At 37.7% G+C, this 24,066-nt stretch overlaps 1 protein-coding gene across 1 annotated transcript; it reads right to left on the bottom strand.

Annotated features, from left to right (window-relative positions):
* Window positions 1-16,682: 16,682 nt before the first annotated feature.
* On the bottom strand, window positions 16,683-22,002 carry LOC308427765 (serpin B4-like; the record flags this gene model as incomplete). The annotated part of the gene is made up of 7 exons (XM_080925971.1): window positions 16,683-17,087; window positions 17,688-17,843; window positions 18,159-18,301; window positions 18,899-19,016; window positions 19,894-20,016; window positions 21,244-21,300; window positions 21,841-22,002. The coding sequence occupies 7 exons, from the start codon at window positions 22,000-22,002 to the stop codon at window positions 16,683-16,685; spliced, it is 1,164 nt and encodes a 387-aa protein (XP_080782097.1).
* Between the last annotated feature and the right edge of the window lie 2,064 nt (window positions 22,003-24,066).

The following is a 24,066-nucleotide window of genomic DNA, read 5'->3' as shown; positions in this document are numbered from 1 at the left end:
CCTTTTATCAAATTAAATTCTTGTAAGATAAATGTCAGGTAAACTCGCAGACAAATGCCATGTTGTTAAAAAAAACTTTATTTTTTTCCCTTTGATATAGGACACATAGCTCTGGCCATCCTCCAAATTTGTGTATAATGGAAACTGGCTTTAAATGTATGATCTTCCTTTCTTTTTTCTTTCATGATTTTATTGGATATATTTTATTTGAATATTGAATATTATCCCCTTTCCTAGATTCCCCTCCATATTCCCTATTTCATTACTTCTTCACCTACTTCTATGAGGAGGTTCACGTACCCATTCTAACAGTGGCTGGACCCTCCTGTAAGCCTGTGTGTCAGCACTACTGGAGGACCAGTTCTCTCCCAGCCATGTCTCTGCAAATATAGCCTTGGCACAGGATCAACACAAGGTAAAGAGAGAAATCTGAAGGATCCTGTCCCAGACTGCTCCTCTGATCCTGTGTCCTGAGGGTTCCAGGAATGTCTTACAGAGCAGAAGTGGTGGTCTTATTTGTGCTCTCAGGTGTTCTAGCACTTGTGGGGAGCAGCTTTTTCCCAGCAAGGTCTGGGAATAGAGAGTTGTCAACTCTGGGTACAGGAAATAACTGGTACCACAGTTACTTCTTAATCTTCCCTAACCTGACTACCATGGACTATTCTGTTGCTTAAAGAGTGAGAGAACATTACTTATCTTTGGAACTGACATTATAGTAAGAAAAACAATTAAAACAAAAACATTCATTTGAATGGCAGCTTTCTAATGCTTTACATAAAAAGGAAACTGAAAAGTGATTGTTTAAAAAAATAAGTTATCTGAATTGTCAAGACACAATCTCCTTACTTCTCTGTTTTTATCCCAAATGTCAGGGTCAAAGACATGTAAGAAATGTTGGTACCATCTTATCTTCTCTCCTGAAGACATCAAAGTCTGAAGGCCTCCCAGGAATTCCTCTGCATATAAGTAAGGTAAGGAGACTTCCCTCTTCAACAACTACATCAGCTGGGAATCCTGAGAAGCCCAGTGGACTTGGGAGTAATCACCTCCCAAACCTTGCCCTTCCACTCTCTTCCTTCCTGTGCCTTTTCCAGGGAGGATCACCAGCTCCTCTGTCCCTCTAAAGACACCACAGTCTGAAGACCTACCAAGAATTCCTCTACACACAGGCCAACTGGCAAGGGACCCCCCTCAAAACAAAACCAAAAACCAACTGCAGTAGTTGAAAATTCTAGGGAGCCTAGTGGACTCAGGGCCCATCAACTCTTGCTCCCTAAATTCCACTTTTCTGTCTTGTGCCTTCTGTCAGGGCAGATTAGCAGCTTGTTTGTTCCTTTGAAGGCCTCTCAGGAGTACACCTGCATTCAGGGCAACTGGTAAGGGATCCATCTCCCCTTTCCTCAAAATTTTACTTCTTTTTTGGCTTGCACCTTCTGCCTAGGCAGATTTTCAGTTTGTCTGCTCTTCTGAAAGCACCAAAATCTGAGGCCTCTCAGGAGGTCCTCTGCATGCAGGGCAACTGAGCCAACAGTCTGAAGGACTCCCTGGATTTCTGCTTCACACAGGGCAACAGAACCCACAGTCTGAAGGCCTCCCAGGAGAACAGCTACTCTCAGAGACACAGTGTGATTGCTCCTCTGAAGATCTAAAAGTCTGAATGCTTCCCAGATATGCTGTGGCCAGGGTAACATATCAGCAGCTTGTCTGCCCCTATGTAGACCTCAAAGTTTAAAGGTCTCCCAGAAGAGTTGCTGCAGCCAGGATAACATGTAATCAGTTGTACATGCCTCTCTGAAGACCCCTCAACCTGAAGGCTTCACAGGAGATTTGCTACAGCCAGTTTTGCCATAGGCAAATCAGGAGACCTGTAGCACCCAGGAACACAAGAGTCGGGCTCCAGATAGACATACTCAGACCAGATAACACCAGGGATAACCAGATGGCAAGAGGTAAGCACAAGACTGTAAGCAACAAAAGCCAATATACTTTGGCATCATCAGAACCCAGTTCTCTTATCTTACCACAGCAAGTCTTGGATACACCAATATACCTAAAAATCAGGAAGCTAATCTAAAATTCTATCTCATAAAGACAAAAGAGTCATTTAAGGAGGATATAAATAACTCATAGAAAGAAGTACACGAAAACACATGTAAATAGGTAGAAGCCCTTCAAGAGGTAAAAAAACAAATTCCTTTTAAAAAATATAGGAAAATGCAATCAAACAGGTGAAGAAACTGAATAAATCTGTCTAAGACCTAAAAGTGGAAGTAGAAACAACAACAACAACAACAATAATAAAAACACAAATGGAGGTAACCATTAAAATAAAAATCCTAGGAAAGGGGTCAGGAATTACAGATGAAAGCATCACCAAACAATATAGAGACTTAGAAGAGAAAAATCTCAGGTGTAAAACATACCATAGAAGATATTGACATGACTGTAAATAAAAATTCAAAACCCAAAAGATTCTGGAAATCCACAATGAAAAAAGTAAATCTAAGAATAGGAACAGAGGAGAACAAAGATTCCCAGGTTATAGGACCTGAAAACATCTTCAACAAAATCATAGAAAAAAACTTTCCAAACCAAATGAAGAGATAGATATAAAGGTACAAGAAACTAATAGAACAACAAATAGATTGGACCAGAAAAGAAGTCCTCTAATCACATAATAATCAAAACATGAGATGTACACAATAAAAAGACATAAGCTAACAACAGGTGGATAGGCAAACAGGACCCAGCCTTTTGCTGCATACAAGAAACACATCTCAATGAGAAAGATTGACATAACCTCAGAGTAAATGGCTGGAAATAAAGTCTTCTAAACAAACAGTCACAAGAAACTAGCTGGAGTTGCCATTCTAATACCCAATAAAATAGACTTTAAGCTAAATGTTATCAAGCATGATGAGGACAGACACTTGATAGTCATCAAAGAAAAAATCCACCAAGAGAAAGTCTCAATTCTGAACATGCCCAAATGTAAGAGCACACACATTCATAAAAGAAACTTTACTAAAGCTCAAAATACATACTAACCCTCAGAGCATTTATCCAAATTAATAAAATCAGAAGTGAAAAGGAAGATATAACAACATAAGGTGGGGAAATTAAGAAAAATATCAGATCCTACTACAAAAATCCTATATTCAAAAAACTAGGAAATGAAATGGATGATTTTATAGACAGATACTAGGTACCAAAGGTAAATCAAGAACAGATAAAGATAATCATTGCAGTCACTAAAATCTCCTAACTAAAAAAAAAAAAAAAAAAAAAGACCAGGTATAGATGGCTTTAGCATAGAATTCTACCAGAATTCTACCTCAAAATGTTCCACAAAATAGAAGCAGAAGGAATACTACCTAATTCAGTCTCTGAAGTCACAATTTTTCTGATACCTAAACTACACAAGGACCCAACCAAAAAGAATAAAACTTCAGGTCAATTTCACTTATGAATATTGATTCAAAAATAATAAAATTATTGCAAATGAAATAAAAAAACACATTGAACAACAATTCACCATGATCAAGTTGGCTTCATCCTAGGATAGAAAGGTTGGTTCGTATGAAAATCCATTAATATAATCCACTATATAAACAAACTGAAAGGAACAAACACATAATCATCTCATTAGATACTGAAAAGGCATAGGACAAAATAAAACACCCTATCATATTAAAAGTCTTGGAAAGATCAGGAATTCAAGGCCCATATCTAAACATAATAAAAGCAATTACTGCAAATCAACAGCCAATAGGAACTTAAATAGAATACATTAAGCAATCCCACTAAAATCAGGGATATGACAAGAATGCCCATTCTCTCCATATCTGTATCATATAGTGCTCAAAAGTTCTAGCTAGAGTAATAAGAAAACAAATGTAAATCAAGGGGATACAAATTAACAGAGAAAAATTCAAGGTATCACTATTTGCAGAGGATCTGATAGTATATATATAAGCAATCCTAAAAATTCTACCAGAGAACTTCTACAGCTGATAAACAACTTCAGCAAAGTGACTGGATATAAAATTAACTCAGACAAATTAAAACCTTTCCTTTATACAAATGATAAATGGGCTGAGAAAGAAATTAGAGAAACAACACCCTTCACAAGAGTCACAAATAATATAAAATATCTTTGAGTTACTCTAACCAAACAAGTGAATGATCTGTCCAGCTCCTGCAGAAATACAAAACATAAAGTAAAATGATGGGGTTGCCATCCCAGAATTGCTCTTGTCTGAAAGAACTGCAGAGACAAAAATGGAGAAAAGCCTGAGAGAAAGGAGTTTCAGTGATAGTTTCAAATTGGGATTCATCTCAAGGGGGACCCTCCAAGGCATGATATTGTTACCTATGTGATGGTGTACTTACAGACAAGAGCTTAGCTTGACTGTCCTCTGAGAGGACCATCAAGTAGCTGAAAAAGTCAGATGCAGATACTTATACCCAAACAACGGACAGAAGCTGGGAACACCTGTGGTTGTAGTAGCAAAATGCTGGAAGAAGCTGAGGTTAAGGGTGACACACAGGAAGACCAGCAATCTCGACTATGCTGAACCCTCAAGATCTCTCAGACACTGACCCACAAATCAGGCAGCATACAGGAGCTGATATGAGACCCCTGATACCTATGCATCCAAGGACTGACTGCCTGGTCTGGCCTCAGGGAGAAAAGAGGCACCTAATTTCTGGAGACATTTGAGGCCCCAGGGAGTGAGGATGTCTAGTGGGTTGGAGGTGTGGTTAGTGACATCTTCCTGGAAAATGGGTGGAGGTATGGAATAAGGAACCATCAGAGTGCAGACCAGGAAGAGGATATAGCCTATACTGTAAAAAAATTAATAAATAAGTCAGTTGTTATGAAATTATAACATATACTACTCTATCTAAAGTGCATCCAGATATTGTATTTAGGTTACTTTTTACATTATACTTGATTTTAGTTTTATATATTAAACGTTTTCTTTCAATTTTTTAAATAAGAATTACACTATGATCTATCTAAAAACAAGAAATTATGGAAGAAACTTGACCTGTATCATTAGGTTATTAATATGTGGTATTAAAGATTATTCAATATATATATATTAATAGCTCTAAACACTCCTTTTAAATTAACTATCATTCTATCCTACAGAGGCTAATATGTTGTATATCAATTGTCATTTGATGTTAGGAGTTTTAAAATTTTCCTCTTGAATGACTTGGCAAAATACTAATGGTCCGAAAATATCATTTTCACTATCTATGTGTTTCTGTCTTTTCTGTAGTTTTCCCCTGCTGTTGATTTTTAGTTTTAATCCACCATTACTCAATAGAATACAAGGAGTTATTAAAATATGTTCATATTATTAACACTTGCTTATGTCTTCTTATGAATAAAATTGAATGGGATGAACCAGATAGATTCTGATACTGCTACTGTAGCTATATTTTAAATTTCATGATCCAGTTCTAAAACTAGTAGAATAAAGAAATAATATATTCCAGAGCTTAAATTAGTGAAATGGAATACAAAAGTAAAATAAAAAGGATTAATGACTAAACAAAACTTGGTTCTTTGAAATCTTAAACAAGTTTAACAAGCTCTTTCCTAAACTAGTCAAAGAAAAGAGATGGCTCAGTATAATTACAAACAAAGAGGATGTATTAAACAAATACTTGTGAAGTCCAGACAGTCATTAGAGAATGTTTTAAAAGCTTACTGTCTTAGAATTTTTATTGGTGTGATGAAACACCATGACTGTATGCAACACAGGAAGGAAGGGTTTATTTGCCTATAGGACAACATCACAGTTTGTCATTGAATGGGATTTTGTCAGGGATGCAAGCAGGTCAGGAGCTGGAAACCAGGAACTGGTGCAGAGGAGTGCTGTTTGAGGGAGTGGTGTTTCCTGTTTTGCTTCTAGGCTTAGGCTGCTCAAAGTCACAGCTTCTCCTCTTCTAGGTGGTTATCCCATGCAATTGGCATCTCCAAAAATTTTGGGGCTCCTGATGCAAACTGCACTGCAATTGCTCCAATAAGCTCTCTTGGACTTCAGTTACTTTGATCCTGACACATGGCACTGAGCCTCAACTTCTCCTCATGAAGCTTTCAGCTCTGCCATTCTATGGCAACTGAGGCTGTACCTTCACCCATAGTACCTCCTAATACCGAGTCTCAGCTGTTCTTCATGTCCCTTTTTTCTCTCCTGTACAATGTATTCAAGGACTCTACCTACTTTCTCTTCTAACAGGTTAATTGTATCTGGTTTTATGTTTAGGTCTTTGATACATTTGGAATTGAGTTTTGTGCAGAGCGATATATATAGATGTATTTTCTGTTTCCTATATGCAGACATTCTGTTAGAGTCACATCATTTGATAAGGATGCTTTTTCCCATTGTATATTTCTGGCATCTTTTTCAACCATTTTGTGTCCATAAGTGTATAGATTTATGTCTGGGTCTTGGTTTGATTCATTATCAATATAATTTTTCCTCCAATCCCATGTAGTTTTTATTACTATTGCTCTGTAATACAGCTCAAAATCAGGAGTGGTGCCAGGGTTATACCACAGAAGAGGAGGAAAGATTGTAGGAGCCATTAGGGTAGAAGACATCAGGAGAAAATAGCCCACAAATCCAATTAAGTTGCACTCATAGGAGATTAGAGACTAAAGAGGCAGTTGGTCATGAATCCCATATGGTTTAAGCTAGGTCCTTTGCATATACGTTATAGTTATGTAGCTGGATGTTCTTGTGGTCACTTCTAAAAGAGGGAGTGTATTTGTCTCTGACTCTTTTATCTTCTTGGGAACCTTTTACTCTTACTGACTTGGCACATACAACTTTGACAAGAGAGTCTGCACCTGTTATGCCATGCTCAGTTGATAGCACTGAGAGGTCTGTTTTTTGAAAAGGAAAATGGAAGAGTAGATCTGGGGGATCGTGGAGGTCAGAGGAACTGGGAGAAGGAAAGGGAGAGGAATGTTGAATGAGAGAAGAATAGATCATAAGGAGCTAGAGCTGTCACATTTGAGTTTTTGACAGTACTGCAGTGTGTCAGTTCTTTTCTTTGAAATGATGCAATCATGGATGCATGCTGGGTGTGTGGGGGTGTTTGCTATCATCATTTCTTGTATGTCTGTTTTTACTTTTCTACTTTCTGTGGATATTTTCCTTATTTTTAGTATTCAATTTTATTCTCATCACTGCACTTACTGTGGGCAGTGAGTGATATTCATGGGTTATTTTAGGGTACATAAAGTTGTTTAAAGATATTTCAAGACCATGTTCTCAGCATAAAGTGTTTTTGTTTGCCCCTGAAGGACCAAGGGCAGGAAAAATGGACAGACAAGAGATAAAGAAAGGAGAAGGGAATGGAAACAATAGAAGAGGAACAAAAGGGTCAAGGTAAAATGGGAGATGGGTATTTGATCTGGAAGGATAAAGGATTGTCTCTGAACAGGGAGGAGTCAGATTCAGATTATGTGACTCAGAAAAATGGTAATTTATAGAGGTAAAAGGAAAATTTATGTGTTAGGATGAGGTGACTAATTTCAATTTGGCCTGTAAATTAAGTGAACAAAGGGGTCTTTTGATTTCTGGACTTCAATACTTTGAAAGCACAGTTTTAGTAGTCAGCCTCAGGAGGAAGAAATAGCCAAATAAGTATACAGACCTTGGTGTCTAGCTTTAGAAATGTAATCTAATGGTTTCTAGTGAGGCAGAGGGAATCAGGGGAAGGGCAAGAAGGCCTGCCATAGCCATGTTTGTCATGCTCTGGATGGCTAGACCCCCTTTACTTATAACAAGAACATCAAAATAAAAACAGTGCCAAGACAATGAACAACATTTTCCCCTAATTGTTCAATTAAAAGGCTCTTTTCTCTCAGATATAATTTGATCACAACTCTTACCATTATATAATTTATAAAGTATAAAGTACACTTAGTACCCAGTCCATCAAATTTGTAAATTTAGAAAAGCCACCCTACCATCTTTCCTAAGTAAAAGGCTCACAATTTATACCCGAGTTATGTCGTGGTTTTACCTGGTATACATGAAAATCATCCTTTCAATCTGAACAGCTTGAATTGGCTATGAGAATAGGACCAGACTGAATATGGAGCCTGAAATCTGAGAGTGATTTATATATTACCACAAAACATAGGAAACACTAGCATATCTCCCAAAACTAAAACAAATTGTAGAGATGGTTGTCTACTTGGATTTCCCCCTATTACTCAAAATGTTAGAGCAATTGTTGTTCAGCCTTCTGGCCTAAACATTCAACAGACCTTAAGTGAAACATGAAATATGAAGAACTAGCTTATTCTGTCTTGGCAGAACTAAGCTGTTGACTATCTTGAATATTGTGTCTTTTCATGGACAGTATTTGTCTGTAGATTAAACAGGTAATTTCTACTCAGTGGCTACCTTGCCATGACGAAATGCCCAATATCTTCTTTGAACCAAAAAAGGGGTGCTGTCAGCAGATATGCCTCAATATCAAATGATTCTATAACATTGAAGGTCACATACTGTGGATTTCTGAAGTTTTTGAAAACAATCTATCTATGTAAAGTATATGTAAACTGTTGCCCTTGAAATACTCTCAGCTATTTTTTGACTGTTTTGTACTTTATTCTATTCACTTAAGTATATTGGAACCTTCCCTGTCAGCCCACATCACGGATCTACCAGTCTTATAGCTGTGTAGTATTCCATAAAATGAAATGACTTATTACTTCAACCACAGGCTTTGTCTGTGCTTCTTTGCAAACTTTCCAGTATATCTGAAGCGAAATTAGTCATCGAGTATATGTGCCTTTGATATTTTGATATCACATTTCAGAAAATATTGTGCAATTTTTACTTTCTAACCAACTGCACAAAAATATCTTGGGACAGAGGCACCAAGGGGCCGGCTGAGAATAGCACTGCACTGCTGTGTAGGGCAGCACCTAGTGGCCTGCTTCTGTCTGAGCATCTGCAAGCCAGGGGCCCAAGGGTGCCTTGGGTCACAGCTGAGTGGGATCTTTAGGGGCACTGGGAGTTAAGGGCAGACAAATGTGGTTGGGGTCCTGCCTGAATGATTTCTTGAAGCCATTGTCTCTGTCCCGCCTGGCCCCCTTAATAGTTGAGGGGGGAAAGGGGGTGTGGTGGAGGGTGTATGCAATTCTCACTACAGGCACCCAGGAATGTGTCATAGGAAAAAGAGAAAGTGGAAGGGGAAAACCCATCCTTGGGAGAGGCAGGACCTTCAAGAATCCCTGATTGATGAATAGCAAGTGGGCCCTTGAACCTCACTGGGTTTCACTGTTCTCAGGCACAGAACAAGAACCTTGAGACACATCGAGCCCAGCTGGACAGGGATGGCGATGGCTCATCTCAGACACTTTGACAGGCTGAGTCTTTTCCCTGCATAGCTCTTATCTGCTTCCTAGCTCCCCTGGCAACAGCACAGCAGCATGACTCCTGGTTCCAGACCGAGGGGAGGACAGCTGGGGAGAAATGTTGTTAACTCCTGGGAGGCTGAAGTTCCTTCCTTTGGCAACGCTGCCCAGCTCTTTGGGGGTGGAAATTCTGGAGATGAAGTTTTCATTCCCCAAGTGCCTGAACAGAGTGTTTGTCCCACAGCACATCAGACCCAGAACAGGCCTGAAAGGTGTGGCACAAGCAGAAATGAAGGAGATCCTAGGCACACAGGTCAGTGACAATGGTTCTCAAGAAGGGTTGTGGAGCGCTTCCCTAGTCTCTGGCCAAGTTCCTGGCAGCAGGATTGCTCCTTGAACAGCAGCCTCATGATGGTGGCTATTGTGGTTTCCTTTCCTCCTAGATTTTTCTGGTTCAGGTTCTTGGCTTTGTATTCATCCTGGGACTTTGGCTGGAGTTTCCATTTCTCTGTTCCCAGAAAAGCTGATCAGAGTCTGTCCCATCATTTCCCTTCACAGGACAATTAGAAGCCATTACTGTCAAGATGCACCTGTCCAGGAGAGGCAGGAGTCTCCAAAATCCTGGGTCTGTCTTGAGGCTAGAAGCTTTTTCTTCGGAGACATAACATGGCTTTGTTCCACCTCCAGCATCACACTCTCAGACAACAGGAGCCACTGACCTCCCTTGTGCCCACACAGCCATCTTGCCGCTACTTGTTCACTCTCAAAATGGCCTCCCGGCCCCTCAGAGCACCCCGCTAAAGTCTTAGCACAGGCCCAGGGGATGCAGCAGCTGGTCCTTTGGGTCTCCTCTCAGCCCGGGGCATCCGGTTTGAGTGTGCAGGCCGTGCTCTGAGGGCCTTCCTCGGCCGGCTTCGCTGCGGGCGCCCAGTGCTTCCATAGGCCCGGAGAGGTTTGTGCTGGGTGCCAAGGAGCCTCTGCTTGAGCTCTCACCGCATGGGCTCTGAGAGCAAGGGCGGGGGACCAGACCCTGAGCCCCACCGTGGGGCTAGCCTGACCCCCCGGGCAAGCCGCCCCTTTACCAGCGGAAGCTCCTGGTCACTGCTCACGAGCCAGGCTCAGGCCAGAGGTGTCCAAGAAGCCATTTTGGAGACCAGAATCATTCTGGCACCCCAGTGTGCTCTGCCTGCGGGGGCCCCCCACTCTCTCAGCTATTTCTAATTGAAATATCTCTAAAATACCCTTTTATCATTGACTGAGTACCATGAGTTTTCTATCTGACCCTTAACTCATACTGCTTAATTTTCTAAAACTAGTTTGTAATAGCAGTTATAAAAGGACTGGGTCTAAGCTTTGTGTTGTTAACTTTTTTATTAATAGAAGAAATGGATACCAACGAAACCTAAATCTATATCAAAATAACTTCTGTACTAATGTAAGAAGTTATAACTTCAACTCTGAATCAATTATAATGATTTCTACCAATTAAGATTACAGCTTCTCAACCAATTTTAACCATTTTCTCCATGTTCAAGTTAAGAACATTTCCAAATTCCCTAGAAGGAAAACCTTTATAATAATCACTTCCAAATCCCCAAACCCAGGGAATCAGAATGATGACTCTCCACAACTTCCTGCTGAATATGGGCATTGAGATATTTTTAAAGGGAAGGGGAGAGAAAGGGAAAATAGAATGCTGTGTTAGGTCTTAGGAAGGCCATGCCAGCAACTGACATCCAGTCACTGATGCCTAAAGTTCTAACTGGATCTGTCTGAAGGGTTGAATGAGACAAGACGACCTGGAATCCATGACACCGGAGTTGAGCAGGTCAGTTCAGCATGTCTGAGGATGAATCTCACCAAATCATACACTCCGAGTTACACAAATCTCAAAACAGACTTTGAATAGCATCAAGATATTTGCTTGGGTTGTATTAGTCTGTATAGGGTGCACAGATTAGTTAAGAGTGAAATTCTGCTCCTTGTTTGAGCATGTGAAAGACAGTCTTTTCTATGAGCCAGTTTTAATAATAACCAATCATAAGTCTTCATTTGTGCCATGTGAAGGGTAGTACAAAAAATTCGAATTTTTCTACTTGATTCTCTTGATCTTTTCTGATTCTTCAGAGGTTTTCCCTCTGTCATACCTAATCCATATAAGGAGTTCAGAGACCAATCACCTTTTCTATAAACACACACAAAGTGTTTTTCCCAAATTAGCAAGTCCTTTAGTTAGTGACTAGAAAAAACTTTTTTTACTTCTCTCCCAGAGGAATACTAAGATAAGCAGAAAACTGAAAATCTTTTCCAGTTTGATAATTAACACCATTCAAAGCAAATGATGTAAACTAAACAAATGCTGAACGAGCCTATCTGAGTCTATCCCTGTTTTTTTTTTTTTTTTTTGTTTATGGTTCTCACACTGAGTCACCATGTGACTCCTCCTCTAAATGAGAAACCTCTTTTTCCCTCCTTTCAAACTTGTATTAGTGTGTCTGAATCAATCCAAGAATCCTACATAATTGATTATTTTCTACCATGTCGGACGTTACCTATTGTGTGTAATGTTAATAACTCCACAGTAGCTTCAGCTAGACTCTAGCATTGGTAGCCACCTGCTTCTCTTTGCCTGATACTGAAAATGGCCATTCAGCCCTAGTTCCCATGGCTGGCTTGCTAATCTACCCAAACCTGTATTTCCTGTGACTACTTGGACCTATCACTCAAGTTCCACAGACTAACTATTTTTTGCTTGGCTACACTGAGCACCAATGACCATTCTGCAGTTCCCCCCTCTCTCTTGCCCACCTAAATCATCAAAAATGGAAAATAGAATGCAGCATTAATATTTAATACCAGCCAAATATGTACCAGTAAATATCCAAACCCAATATGCCTGTTCAAAAACATACAACTCAGTTATAATATTTATAAGTAGCACGCCTAGATTGGGCAGATATACCACTACACTACACTATTACCCAACTATGAGATCCATTGCTAGATGGGGCTTCTCCAGACCACATGGTTCTGTTCCATCATGAACCTCTCCTTGCTTCATTTTCCTCTTTCTCTGTCTTTCTGTCTCATGTCCCTTTTTCCCTCTATAAAACTTCCAGCACTACCTTTTACTTCCACTACCCAATAATGGGCTCTAGTCTTTATTTGCCCAGTTAAAATGGTGATCATCTGGATTCAATGGAATCATTCAAATGGAATCACCTGAATATGTGATCCCATACTCATCAGGGGCAGCATTAGCATCAAAACAAACAAACAAACAAAAACCCAACCAAACAAACAAAGAAACAAACAGCACCAAGGCCATCCACAACAGGATGGCAGCAGTTCCCACAGGAAAGCACCACACAATTTGCAGGTGTAAATGTTACACAAATCAAACACAGAAGGACAAGGAAGCCAAATGAACAAACAAAATGGGAACCCAGTGTTGCAACCCTTTTGTTCAAGTGAGACACAAAAGCCTAGAGAGTTCAAAGGCAAAAAATATTACAATCACATCAGCTTTAAATTCATGTTCAGGTTACTCATCTTCTATCAGTGTCTATATACCTGGTATTTGTAGCCCTCAGATCAGAACTCCTGGCATTTTCTATCCACGTATTACTCAGTCTTCTATCACTGAGATGAAGTATCTGATAGATACCACTGAGGAGAAGTAAAGGCTCATCTTGGCTTGAGCTTTCGGTCGATTGTCCCTGGATCATTGCTTTTAACCTGTGAAGAAGGGTTATGGCAAAAGAAAGCTGTTTATCTAATGATAGCTATTAAACAGAGCAAGCACAGGATATGCCCTTTAATACTTTATGGCCATTTACTCCATTCTGACAGCACTTCCTAATGCTGTCACCTCCTAATAATGTCACGAAATTATGAACCTTTAGTGTATGATTCCTGCATGTTTGTGTGTCTGTATGTGTGTGTACATTTACTTCATATGCAAATAACACCAACTAAGAAGTGATTTTTTACTGTTTCAGTCTCTTGCATGGCAGGTAAGAATGGTGAACCTTTGATGAATTTTTGACAGGACACACAGGTATCCAGTGCTGGAGCTGGGGAAATGGACGATGTTATTACCATTTTCTTTGAATCAGAATATCTGCCTACACCCTACAAGACTAATGCCTAATCCATAGGTCTCAGAACACACAGGTTTTGAGAAATCTAATCTCAGATCAATTCAGTGATTCTATAGTTGATCTGGAATATATTTCACTAACAGGTACTCAATATTCATGCATCTCATTTTCCACTTAGTTGTATTAGTCTCACTACCTGGGAGTATGTTTTGCAGAATTCAGGAATTCTAACATCTTTCCCCTATAGACTGACATTTTTTCCAGTGATGAATTATGATGTTTAAAGACATACTTTCAAATTTATAGGTTCAAATGGATTTTTCTTCCTGCTTGCGTAGATAACCAGATACTAAGGATCTAGCTTAATGACATTCAACACATATCTTTGAAACACTTTCAGCACAGAATACAATATGAATTCAGGACTTTTTTTTGCTATGAGGGATGCCAGTTTGCTATTAGAAAGAGACGGGGAAGAAGGTTAATATCAATAAGGCTGCTGATGTCAAAAGACTTCTAGTCGGTTTAGGTAGTTGTTAAGGGGTGAGATAGCATAAACTGGGGTTGGAACATAAACACTTTCTGGAATAGGGTTTTTTTCACGTTCCTCAAAGGCATGTGTCTGGTGTATGAACTACAAACAGATGCATTTATTGACTTAAGAGAGAAGAGCTAAGTTGTAAGCTGTGCTAAGTCATCTTGGAACATCCTCTGGCTAGGCAGGTGTGCTCACCAACAAATTAAAGTTTGAGAAGTTGCTTGGCAACAGAAACATTAGGAAAGGAATCTTGGATATTGCAGAGATTATAACATGTGTAATCCATTTCGTTGTTCTGTGAACTGCCATCTTCAACCCACAGCAGGCAGCTATTTGAAGGATAATGGTTTGTTTGCATTTTAGTATTTTTCATGTGATACTAAAAGATTCTTTAAAAAAAATAAGGAGTCCACCTAGAGTTACTGTATATTTAACTTCTTCCAGATGAAGTCTTAAAATGTCAGAGAATATTCATAAATTCTAAGCTACACAACAAATTGCTTGTAATCAACCATTTCTTCGAAGAATGATGTTTTATTAAATAAGATGGGCAACATCACATCATTTTACATGTTTGAGAGAATTTGTATTTTAGAAAGTGGTAGCTTTCATGTGGTCTTGAGGTCAGTGGTCTTTAGAGATGATATGTTCTCTGTTTTTAAACAAAATCAGGGTAGATGCTCTTTATGTTCCATCTTAGAACATGGAGTGTACCCCCAGTGAAACTGGCCTTTGTCTACCCATGACTTCAAACAACCAGCATTTCTAAGCTGAAATCCCATGAGTGCCTTGCATTATTCATGAACATATAGAATCAATTTTATAAACGTGTTCTGACATTGAGTCAAATTTGCTACTTGAAAGATTACTACAATAAATATACCTAACATTAAACATGCTTTATTGAAATAGCTACAAATAACTTTTATTTCCAAAATCAAAATAAAACAAAAGATGTGATGTTTATCAAGTTGTGCCTGATAGCTGTGACTCTTCCCGAGACTGAGCAGGTAATGTAAGATTTTATTCTCTTCTAAGCAAATGTGTCCCAGGCTCTGCACATTCCTAGTACACATGAGAGTTTTCAGGGCAATGAACAGGAACTTTATCTCCACTGCTTTTGAAAGTCAAAGTTTACCTGCCCTGGGACCATCTGGGGGTCAGAATATTTATATTTGCATACTTTTAGATAGGCCTAACTATTTTCTGCAAATCAGTGAGTATGAGCTGAGGGAAGGTATACTCCTCTTTCAAGTTTAGAACACAGTGGGGTGGTTAAAAGATGAGCAAGATTAGAGAAGGCCAGCAGGTAGCTCAAAGAGTCTGTCTATCTACAGAGTGTGTGACTCATGTACTGATTATTATTTGTTCTTTGTAAAAACACAAAACATGTCACACTCTATAGAGAACTGACTCTTGTAACCACCTTGTCTGCTGCTATTAAGAGTGAAAACCATGTTTTTTCTCTTATAGATTTTGGGTTCAATCTTTCCAGTGATTCTTATTCAACACAAGATTAGATTTAAAATTTGAATAGCTCTATTTTCACTTGTAAAGAGTCAACCTCTTTTATTTTTATTTACTAAGACCCCTCTTAAGGTATTGATGGTAATTTTTGTCATAAAATTATTTAGATTCTTAATCTGAAATGTTATGTGGTTATGTGTTCTGTGGTGATGGAATCAGAATGATAAAAGTATTGAAAATTTTATGATGTAGGGTACCACATGATAGCCACAGGGAGCTAGCGCTGAAGAAAGTGGATTAGTAGCTTAAGGCATCTTCATTTAACTTATACATAATGGCAGCTTTCTAATGATTATTACATTGGACAACATAGATATCTAAAGAACTCTTAGTAGGGCTACTGATGAAGGAAATTACATTGATGTTAATGTTTCTAATCTGTTCATCCTTGATGAAATTGTTCTTTTACATTGTTGTATTCAAATTTTTACTTGGGCTTGAGACTTGGCTTAGTGATAGAGAATTTATCTGGTATGCAAGGGGCCTTGAGTTAAATCACTGGAACTACAAAACGACCTAAGCATAAATGCACACAATTTTCTTGCTCTTAAAAATAAAAAAGGCATGTGTAGAAATAAATTACCACAGAACTCCAGATTTAGCGTATGTGAATTTACTTTTAATGTTCCCTCCAAATTCCTTATGAATGATTAAAATCTTGCAGTGAAAAGATGATAGAGTAATGGTTAAATTCAAAAGATAACTATTTTAGTGAAAATGTATTTTGTAAAATTAAAATATGAAGTGTCCAGATATCTTCTAAAGCAATGTGGATGTTTATATTAATCAGTTTAAGAAGAAGATATGATTTTTCTCTAGCTCACTAAAGACAGGTCACAGATGGATGTTAGATTAGAACAAACTATATTAAAATATTCCTATGTCTTTTTGTTGAACATTTTCCACAAGAGAATGTTTATACAGAGAAACCAAGTTTGCATGGATGTGTAGAAAAGAAAGAAAATTAGAAACAATAGCGCTATCCTGCTCCAACTAATGCATTTTTTAGCAGGGACTCTGAGATGGGAAGAAAATGAAGAAAGGAACTGTTGCAGGTCTCAATTGGCTTCAGCAACTTTGTTAACTTTCTGAGCACAAGGCAGAGTCACTGCACTTAAGGGGAACACATTTTGCCATAGAAGAGGATGCTATTGGTGATCTTGTGCTTGATGAGGAATAGGAAAGGGTGATCACAATTGAAATCTTGGGCCATTCTTGCAGATAATTTACGGATTTCCACTGCTGTGGCAGCAGCAGCTTCTGTCCCCTCTTCATTGACCTCCACAAAGGACTTGTGTATAACTCTAGACACCATGAGACCTCGAGTGCTGCTCATGCCTGAGAAGTCAGCCTTCTGTGCACTGAAGGGGTCGACCATCCCCATGTGTTGCAAAGGACCTGGGAGGTCATACTTCTCTTCTACTTTGAACCGAGGTAAGGATAAATACAACTCCATCATGTGCATGTTCTCTGGGTTTGTCCACTCTAGTAACTTGTCAGCAGTGAGTTGTTCTTCAAGCTATAAACGTAGAAGAAAAGAAATTACCATAATTCACTGAAAGTCTGCAACATACATGAAATATAAATTGAAGTGGAACCTTTAGTAATTAATGAATATTGATGTTTTAGTTTAGGTATTATTTATTTAGATAATTTAAAGTTAGATTTTATTTCAGATATCCACAAACCAAAATCATTGATTGTACAGAATAAACTGTATATATTATTGTTTATGCTCCCAGCAACCTATCTTATTTATAAAACATATTTATTTGTATATTTCTCTTCATAATATCACATTTTCTAGTTATCATTATTGCCTTAGGTTTGTCTTTTTCATTAAAAATACCTATATATTTATTTCAAACAAGTTTGACTTGTTTCATACTGTGGCATCATGTTAATATATAATATTCATGATTCTGCTTAATTCCTGATTAGGCAAGCCAGCAGCATGATTCACTCTGTGTGTAAAATACATACTTATAGGACAGGAGAAAACACAATATCTTCCTTTAAATTTTTCATTATTGTCATGTTTAATTATTTTCATTAGTAATTAAATTTGATATGTTAAGAAGAAATCTGGTAATAGAAGAAAAGAAGACAGAAGCCTTACCTCTTTCAGACCATCAATTTCCTTTGGAAGCAGGATATACATACTTAGTTCTTTGCCTTTGTATGGTATTTCCACAATCTTAGCCTTCATATCTTCCAGAAAAATGAAGTTAAATTTATTTTTTTGTTTCATCATCTGGACCAGTTTACTTGAATTCTGCAAGAAATCTGCATGTCAAACACATACCAAGGGAGACATAGGACAGCACAGACAATAATGTCAGAATACCAAAGGTATCAGCATTCATTGTAGAGAAAACCCTGGTATTTTGTGGAGTCTAGACAAAAGAATTTTTTTGTTGTTGTTGTTGTTTTATGTTTTTTTTCTTTTTAAAATATACTATTCCTAGTTTTGTTACAAAATAAAAGCATGATACATTTTATTTTGGACTTTTTAAAAAATATTTTATATTTAAATTATATCATCCCCACATCACCAAATGGCCTTATGTAAATAAACTGCCAACAGTACCTTGTTCAGCCAAAACTTTTCTTTGTTGGTATGCTCTTCATCAAATTTGTGATTCCATTGTCCTTTGAAATACACTGCATTCACCAGAATTAGTATAGTGGAACTACTCAGGCTCCCACTGGGAAATAAGTCTTTGATTTTTCCTTCAAGGGAAAGTACAAAGTAACTATCATCAGTACAGGAAGCTTTTCTGGAAGATGCTTTACAAGAGTCCCCATTGATCACTGATTACTGTTCACCTGGACACATCCGTTCTTGTCATAGGAAATGCTGTCAGGCTTTCTTTCTGGGTGATTGTGGACAACACATGGTGAATATTGATACACTGTTTGGATCTGTGCTGTAAACTTAGCTCTTTTCCTTCCTCTTTTAGCCTTATACCCAAGGCTTGATTAGTTCTTTAACAGACATGACATGAATTCTATAGTCTGAAGCACATTCCTGGAAATGTCAGACACCACTCCTTCTGTTTCTACCTGCTAGCTTTCACATAGGATTCCTGCAGGCTAAACATTTAAATATAGGCGAGATAAGGGATAGGTGTCTACAGAGATCTCTGCTCTTGGTGGCAAAATATGTGATCAAATTCTTTCCAATTTTCATGATGAGGAATGGCCTGAGATACAGCAGTGGTGACAAGAACTGCCTTAATTTTCTGACTGGCAAAAAAGAAGGGGTCTTTTTCTAACATTTACTCTTTAATCTCTGGTGCTTCCTTTAGGGACCTTCCCATACAATACCATTTGTTTGTCTTTCCACCCAGGAATTAATCTTCTTTTGGCTTTCTTCTGCAGCATGTGCAAAATCAAGTGTTTCCACGTTAGCTTGGTAAAATTTCTTAATGTCTTCCACAAATGTCTTTGAGATGTGAGGGAACCAAAAAATATATATATATATATTAAGGACAATTCAGACATTACACGAATTTCCTTAGATGTGATGATACTATAATCTGACTGCTGATCTTGATGGCTACTGCCAATCTAAGAACATGCAGAGGTTTTACTCAGAGATTATGTAGGCAATATGAGAGCACAGTGAAAGTTGGTATAAGGGAAATTCCTACCAGCACTGCATCTGGCAGAAGGCATGTGGAAAAGAGGGCCTGACTTGCAAATTTTATAGTAAATTTTGCTCTCTGGTTTGCTGTCTTTTGAACTAAATATACATTACTTTGGTTTGTTTTGGCTTATGTTCTTCAAAGGTATACATTATATGTCATTTACAACAATCACCAATATATGGTTATGGTATGTTTGCCTATAGTAAATTTGCTGAGAAAGCTGATTGGCACCTGAGCTGTCCTACTAATAAGTCCAATCACTGAAAATCTCCTTTTATCATGTGTTCGGTGTAGAAAATGGTATATTATCTGCTCCTGCACTAGTTCTCTTCAGGAATTTCCTGAGTCTGCCCATTTCAGAATCATCCCACTTGCATTACATCTCTTGCAGTAATTTCTGTGATCAAGTCAGTGATGGTTCATTAGTAATATTGTATGATGAGTTCTGGTGACCTACATTTTCTCATGGGACAGTTTTCCAGCCTATGCTTCACACATAAATCACTAGACTCTTGGACAATCCAGCGGTTTAGAATTTTGAGTATAAAGCTTGTGCTCCCTGAGCAAGCGCTGCCAATCTGAATCTATCCAGCTTTACTTCCACTTACAGCCATTCAGATATGGAGGACCTAGGATGTGAATTAAAAGAATGTAGAGCCCAGTGCCCCTTACCTTGAGAAATGGGAAATTCTTTGCTCCATACATACTGTTGGAAGCCTTCAGGTCATAAGCATCATTGGGTTTGTTTAACTGAGTCATAAGCTTTTGAAATTGTTCATGAACATTTTCTTCATCCTTTATTGTCAAAAGGGTGTTCATTGAATTACTCTCTAATGTAAATACTAAACTCACAAAATAAACCCCTAAACACTTGTAACCTCAAAGACAAATTTTCCAACATTTTATGATATCTGCTATATTTTATTTGAAATATTTCTAGTTTACATTCAACATTTTTCAGAAATGAGTTTTTCTTTCACATAATCTGGTTTGCTGTCTTTTGAACTAAATATACAGTACTTTGATTTGTTTTGGCTTAAGTTCTTCAAAGGTATATATTATATGTTATTTGCAACAATGACCAATATATGATATGGTTATGGTATGTTTGCCTATTTAAAATATATTATTATATGCAGCCCTGGTGTGTATATATATATATATATATATATATATATATATATATATATATATACACATATATATATATATATATACATATATACATATTTAATGGTATTGTCTAAAAGAAGTTGAATGTGTGATTTATGGTTCTTCTATCATGGTAGATATTCTTTGCCTATAATATAGTATATGCCCATGGTTTCTCTAAGGAATGGACTACATGCCAAAAATATCCATCTGAATACTTTCTAGATAACAACAAAAATAGATTCAGAGAATTTAATAATCTCTCCTAAGAAATGCTACAGAGCCACATTTTGAATCAATGTATTTCTGAATCAGAACACTTTTCTTTTTCTGCTAGAAGACAGCGTGTTTAAGGCACTAAGCATATATAGGAGTGATAACTATTATTTTCACATGTGCTTATTCTTTTAACACGTGAATATGTACTTATTTTTCGTTTATCCAATTATTGAATTAAGATAAAATTGTTTGAGTAACTTTATTATGATAGTGAAAATTTTCTACATTCATATGGCTTCTTACGTTTAGCAAGCCATAGATTTGTGTAAGTGTTGATATGTTGAATAGTATTCCTTTTTACTTCTACTTTAGTAGAATGTCTCAGTGCTTCAGGGAAGAGCTTTGCTCATGTTCCTTATCTGTGAGTGACAGCTGAATCTAGACCATCCTCCTCTCCATCCAGTACTAAACTTCTGTTGTTAATGACCATAATGGCTATGAGAAGGAATCATGACACTAACCCACATCCAAATCTCTATATTTTGGAAATCCCCCTACAGAGAGATTCTTTTAAATGTAGAATGTTCACTTTCAATTAAAATGCTGTCAAAAATCTGAAGCTCTTCTAGGCATGAGATACCCTGCACTTACATGAAACTCTGCAGATTTTTCAGTTGTCTTCTTTGTGCTTTCATGGAATTGAAGAACCTGGAGGAGACATTAAATATAACAAGAAAAGTACACTTAAAATTTGTCTAACTTTAAGTGTTTGGTCAAGGAAACAAGACTAGAACAAACTACTGAAAAATGTAAAAGCTCCCAAAACTTGGAAAAATATACTCTAAACATTTGTACAATAGTTTGTAAGAAACACCATAAAGTTGATCCATCACCAGACACATAACTATATGCCCAGCCAGTCAGTGCTCAGGGAACACCTCAGTTCACATCCTTCGGTTATGAGACAATCCATTTCTTGTGTCAGTAATCTTTACCATTTAAGATAATTTCTTGTTGTTTGACACTAGAAGGCAATTATCCTAACCTAGCACCCAAGTGGTTTCAGGAAGCACCTATGTTTGGGAAGGGCATGTCCCTCCATAGCTCCATGTTCACAGTCATGGTATTGCCTACTCAGCATCTTGTGCTTCATCCCAGGCATCAAGATTTATTGTCCTTTACCTGTACATTGACAGAGTGCTGGAGAGACAAGTTCAAACTGGTCAACCAAATGAAGCTTAGACCCACCTTCTTAATTTGTTGTTCAGTGTTTCCTTTGGCTCCAAGCTGGAGCATTGCTAATGCTGTCATGATGCTGACTGGAGAAAAGAAGATGTTGTCCTCTGATTCTCTGAGCAGCCTGTACAGCTCAAGTGTGAAGTTTGTAGTTGCTTTAGCAAACAGATGCATGGTGGCTTAGTGTGACACAAAGTCCTAGATGAATATAAATTCAGCAGAAAGGTTAGAATGACTTCACTCAGTAAAGCATCACTCTGTAATGAACATTTCCTAGAGAAAATGATATACCCATGCTGCCCAATTCTGGCAAATAAATTTGTTACTATTACTTTTGAGAGCTTTTGCAATGTACATGTCCTAACTGGAAGGTAAGAAGTCCAATGCCTTTAAGACTTGCAAATACAATTCTACATGCATCAGAAGATACAAACATTTAACCAAAAACCAATTACTTCAATAAATAACAAAGTAAAGGAGGCATTTAACTTTTCTTTATCAGATCAAGAGAAGTACAATCAGGCAAAATGTTACATACACACGATATGATAAAAACACCATTGCTATCCTCAAACTTAGCTCATTCTGCTCATTGATAACAGCTGGAAGCACTTACTTGTGTTTCTGAAGGCAGAAGAGGGCAGGAATGATAGGAGCCTGTGCATGTCTGACTCTGAGAATCGAATTTATACCTTTCCTCTCACCACTACTGCCTCGTCATTTCAGTTGTATTTCAAGTAAATCAACTTCAGATTGCATAACCAGGTTAGTCTTTTTAGCCTTGCAAATTTGGGAGAAAAGTCTGGCTTCACATCCTACAGTCTACTTCCTTTGTCCATAGGTCACATAATTGATGGTTTTCTAACCCTTGTCAGCATCTGACTCATCTGAAATGAGCACAGGCACTTTCCCGGTAGCAATGATACTACTTTAAACTTCTAACCTTGTTACACTCCTGACAACTCTATTGTTGTGTATGACATCTCTGATTGCCTTATTTTCCACTGTTGAATTGCTTTTAAGGAACACCTAAGATACCAAACAATAAAAACTTACATTAGGTACTTTCTCTTTATGAAGGATTTAATTAGTCCTCCTATGTCTCTATCAGTTATGTCATGCAAATTAAAAAAATTGTTCTAAATATATTTCAAAATGATAACCAAAATTCTGCAAAGCATTTGTATTTCTTGTTGTTTTTTTTTAAATTTTTTGTTTTGTTTTGTTTTTGCCTCTTCATGATATTCTCTTGCCACAGTTACTTCCTTTTTTAAACAATTGAGCTACTTTTATTAAAAATGTCATTAATACAAGAGCTATCCTTGCAACTATGAAATTTTCTTTACTCCAAACCTTTTCTCAAATTAAATTCTTGCAAGATAAATAGGTAAACCATCAGCCAAACTGCCATTTTGTTTTAAATAAAAAAGAAAAAAGAAAAATAATTAAAGTTTTTTCCCTTTGAGATAGGACACATGGCTCTGGCCATCCTCCAAATTGGTGTGTAATGGAAACTGGCTTTAAATGTATCATCTTCCTTTTTTTTCCTTTTATGATATTATTGGATATATTTTATTTGCATTTTGAATATTATCTCCTTTCCTGGATTCCCCTCCATATTCTCTATCTCATTACTTCTTCACCTACTTCTATGAGGAGGTTCACACACCCACCCCCCTCTTCCACCTCCCTACCCTGACATTTCCCTACAAGTTGGCATCAAGCCTTGACAGGACAGAGGGATTCTTTCCCCAGTGAAGCCCAACAAAGCCATCCTCTACTACATGTGTTGCTGAAGCCTTGGGTCCATCCATGTGTATTTTTTGGATAGTGGTTTAATCTCTGGGAGTTCAGGTTGGTTGGTATTATTGTTATTATTGTATTGTAAAACCCTTTCAACTTCTTCAATTTGTTCTCCAACTGTTCCATTCAGGACCCTGTTCTCAGTTCTATTGGTTGGCTGTGGGCATCTGCCTCTGTACTTGTCAGGCTCTTGCAGAGCTTCTCAGGAAACAGCTATATCAGGGTCTTGTTAGCATATATGCCTTGGCATTATTAATATTGTTTGGGTTTGGTGGCTGAATATGGGCTGGATCCCCAGGTGGGGCAGTCTATATATATATATGCTTTCCTTTAGTTTCTGCTCCAAACTTCATCTCCATATTTACTCCAGAGAATATTTTTTTGTTCCCCAATCTAAGAAGGATTGAAGCATCTTCAACTTTGTTCGTTGTTCTT

The sequence above is a fragment of the Micromys minutus genome (genome assembly GCF_963924665.1).
Source record: "Micromys minutus genome assembly, chromosome: 12".
Classification (NCBI taxonomy): domain Eukaryota; kingdom Metazoa; phylum Chordata; class Mammalia; order Rodentia; family Muridae; genus Micromys; species Micromys minutus.
Note: the sequence above shows the minus strand (reverse complement) of the source record. Positions and strands in the feature narration are given on the sequence as shown.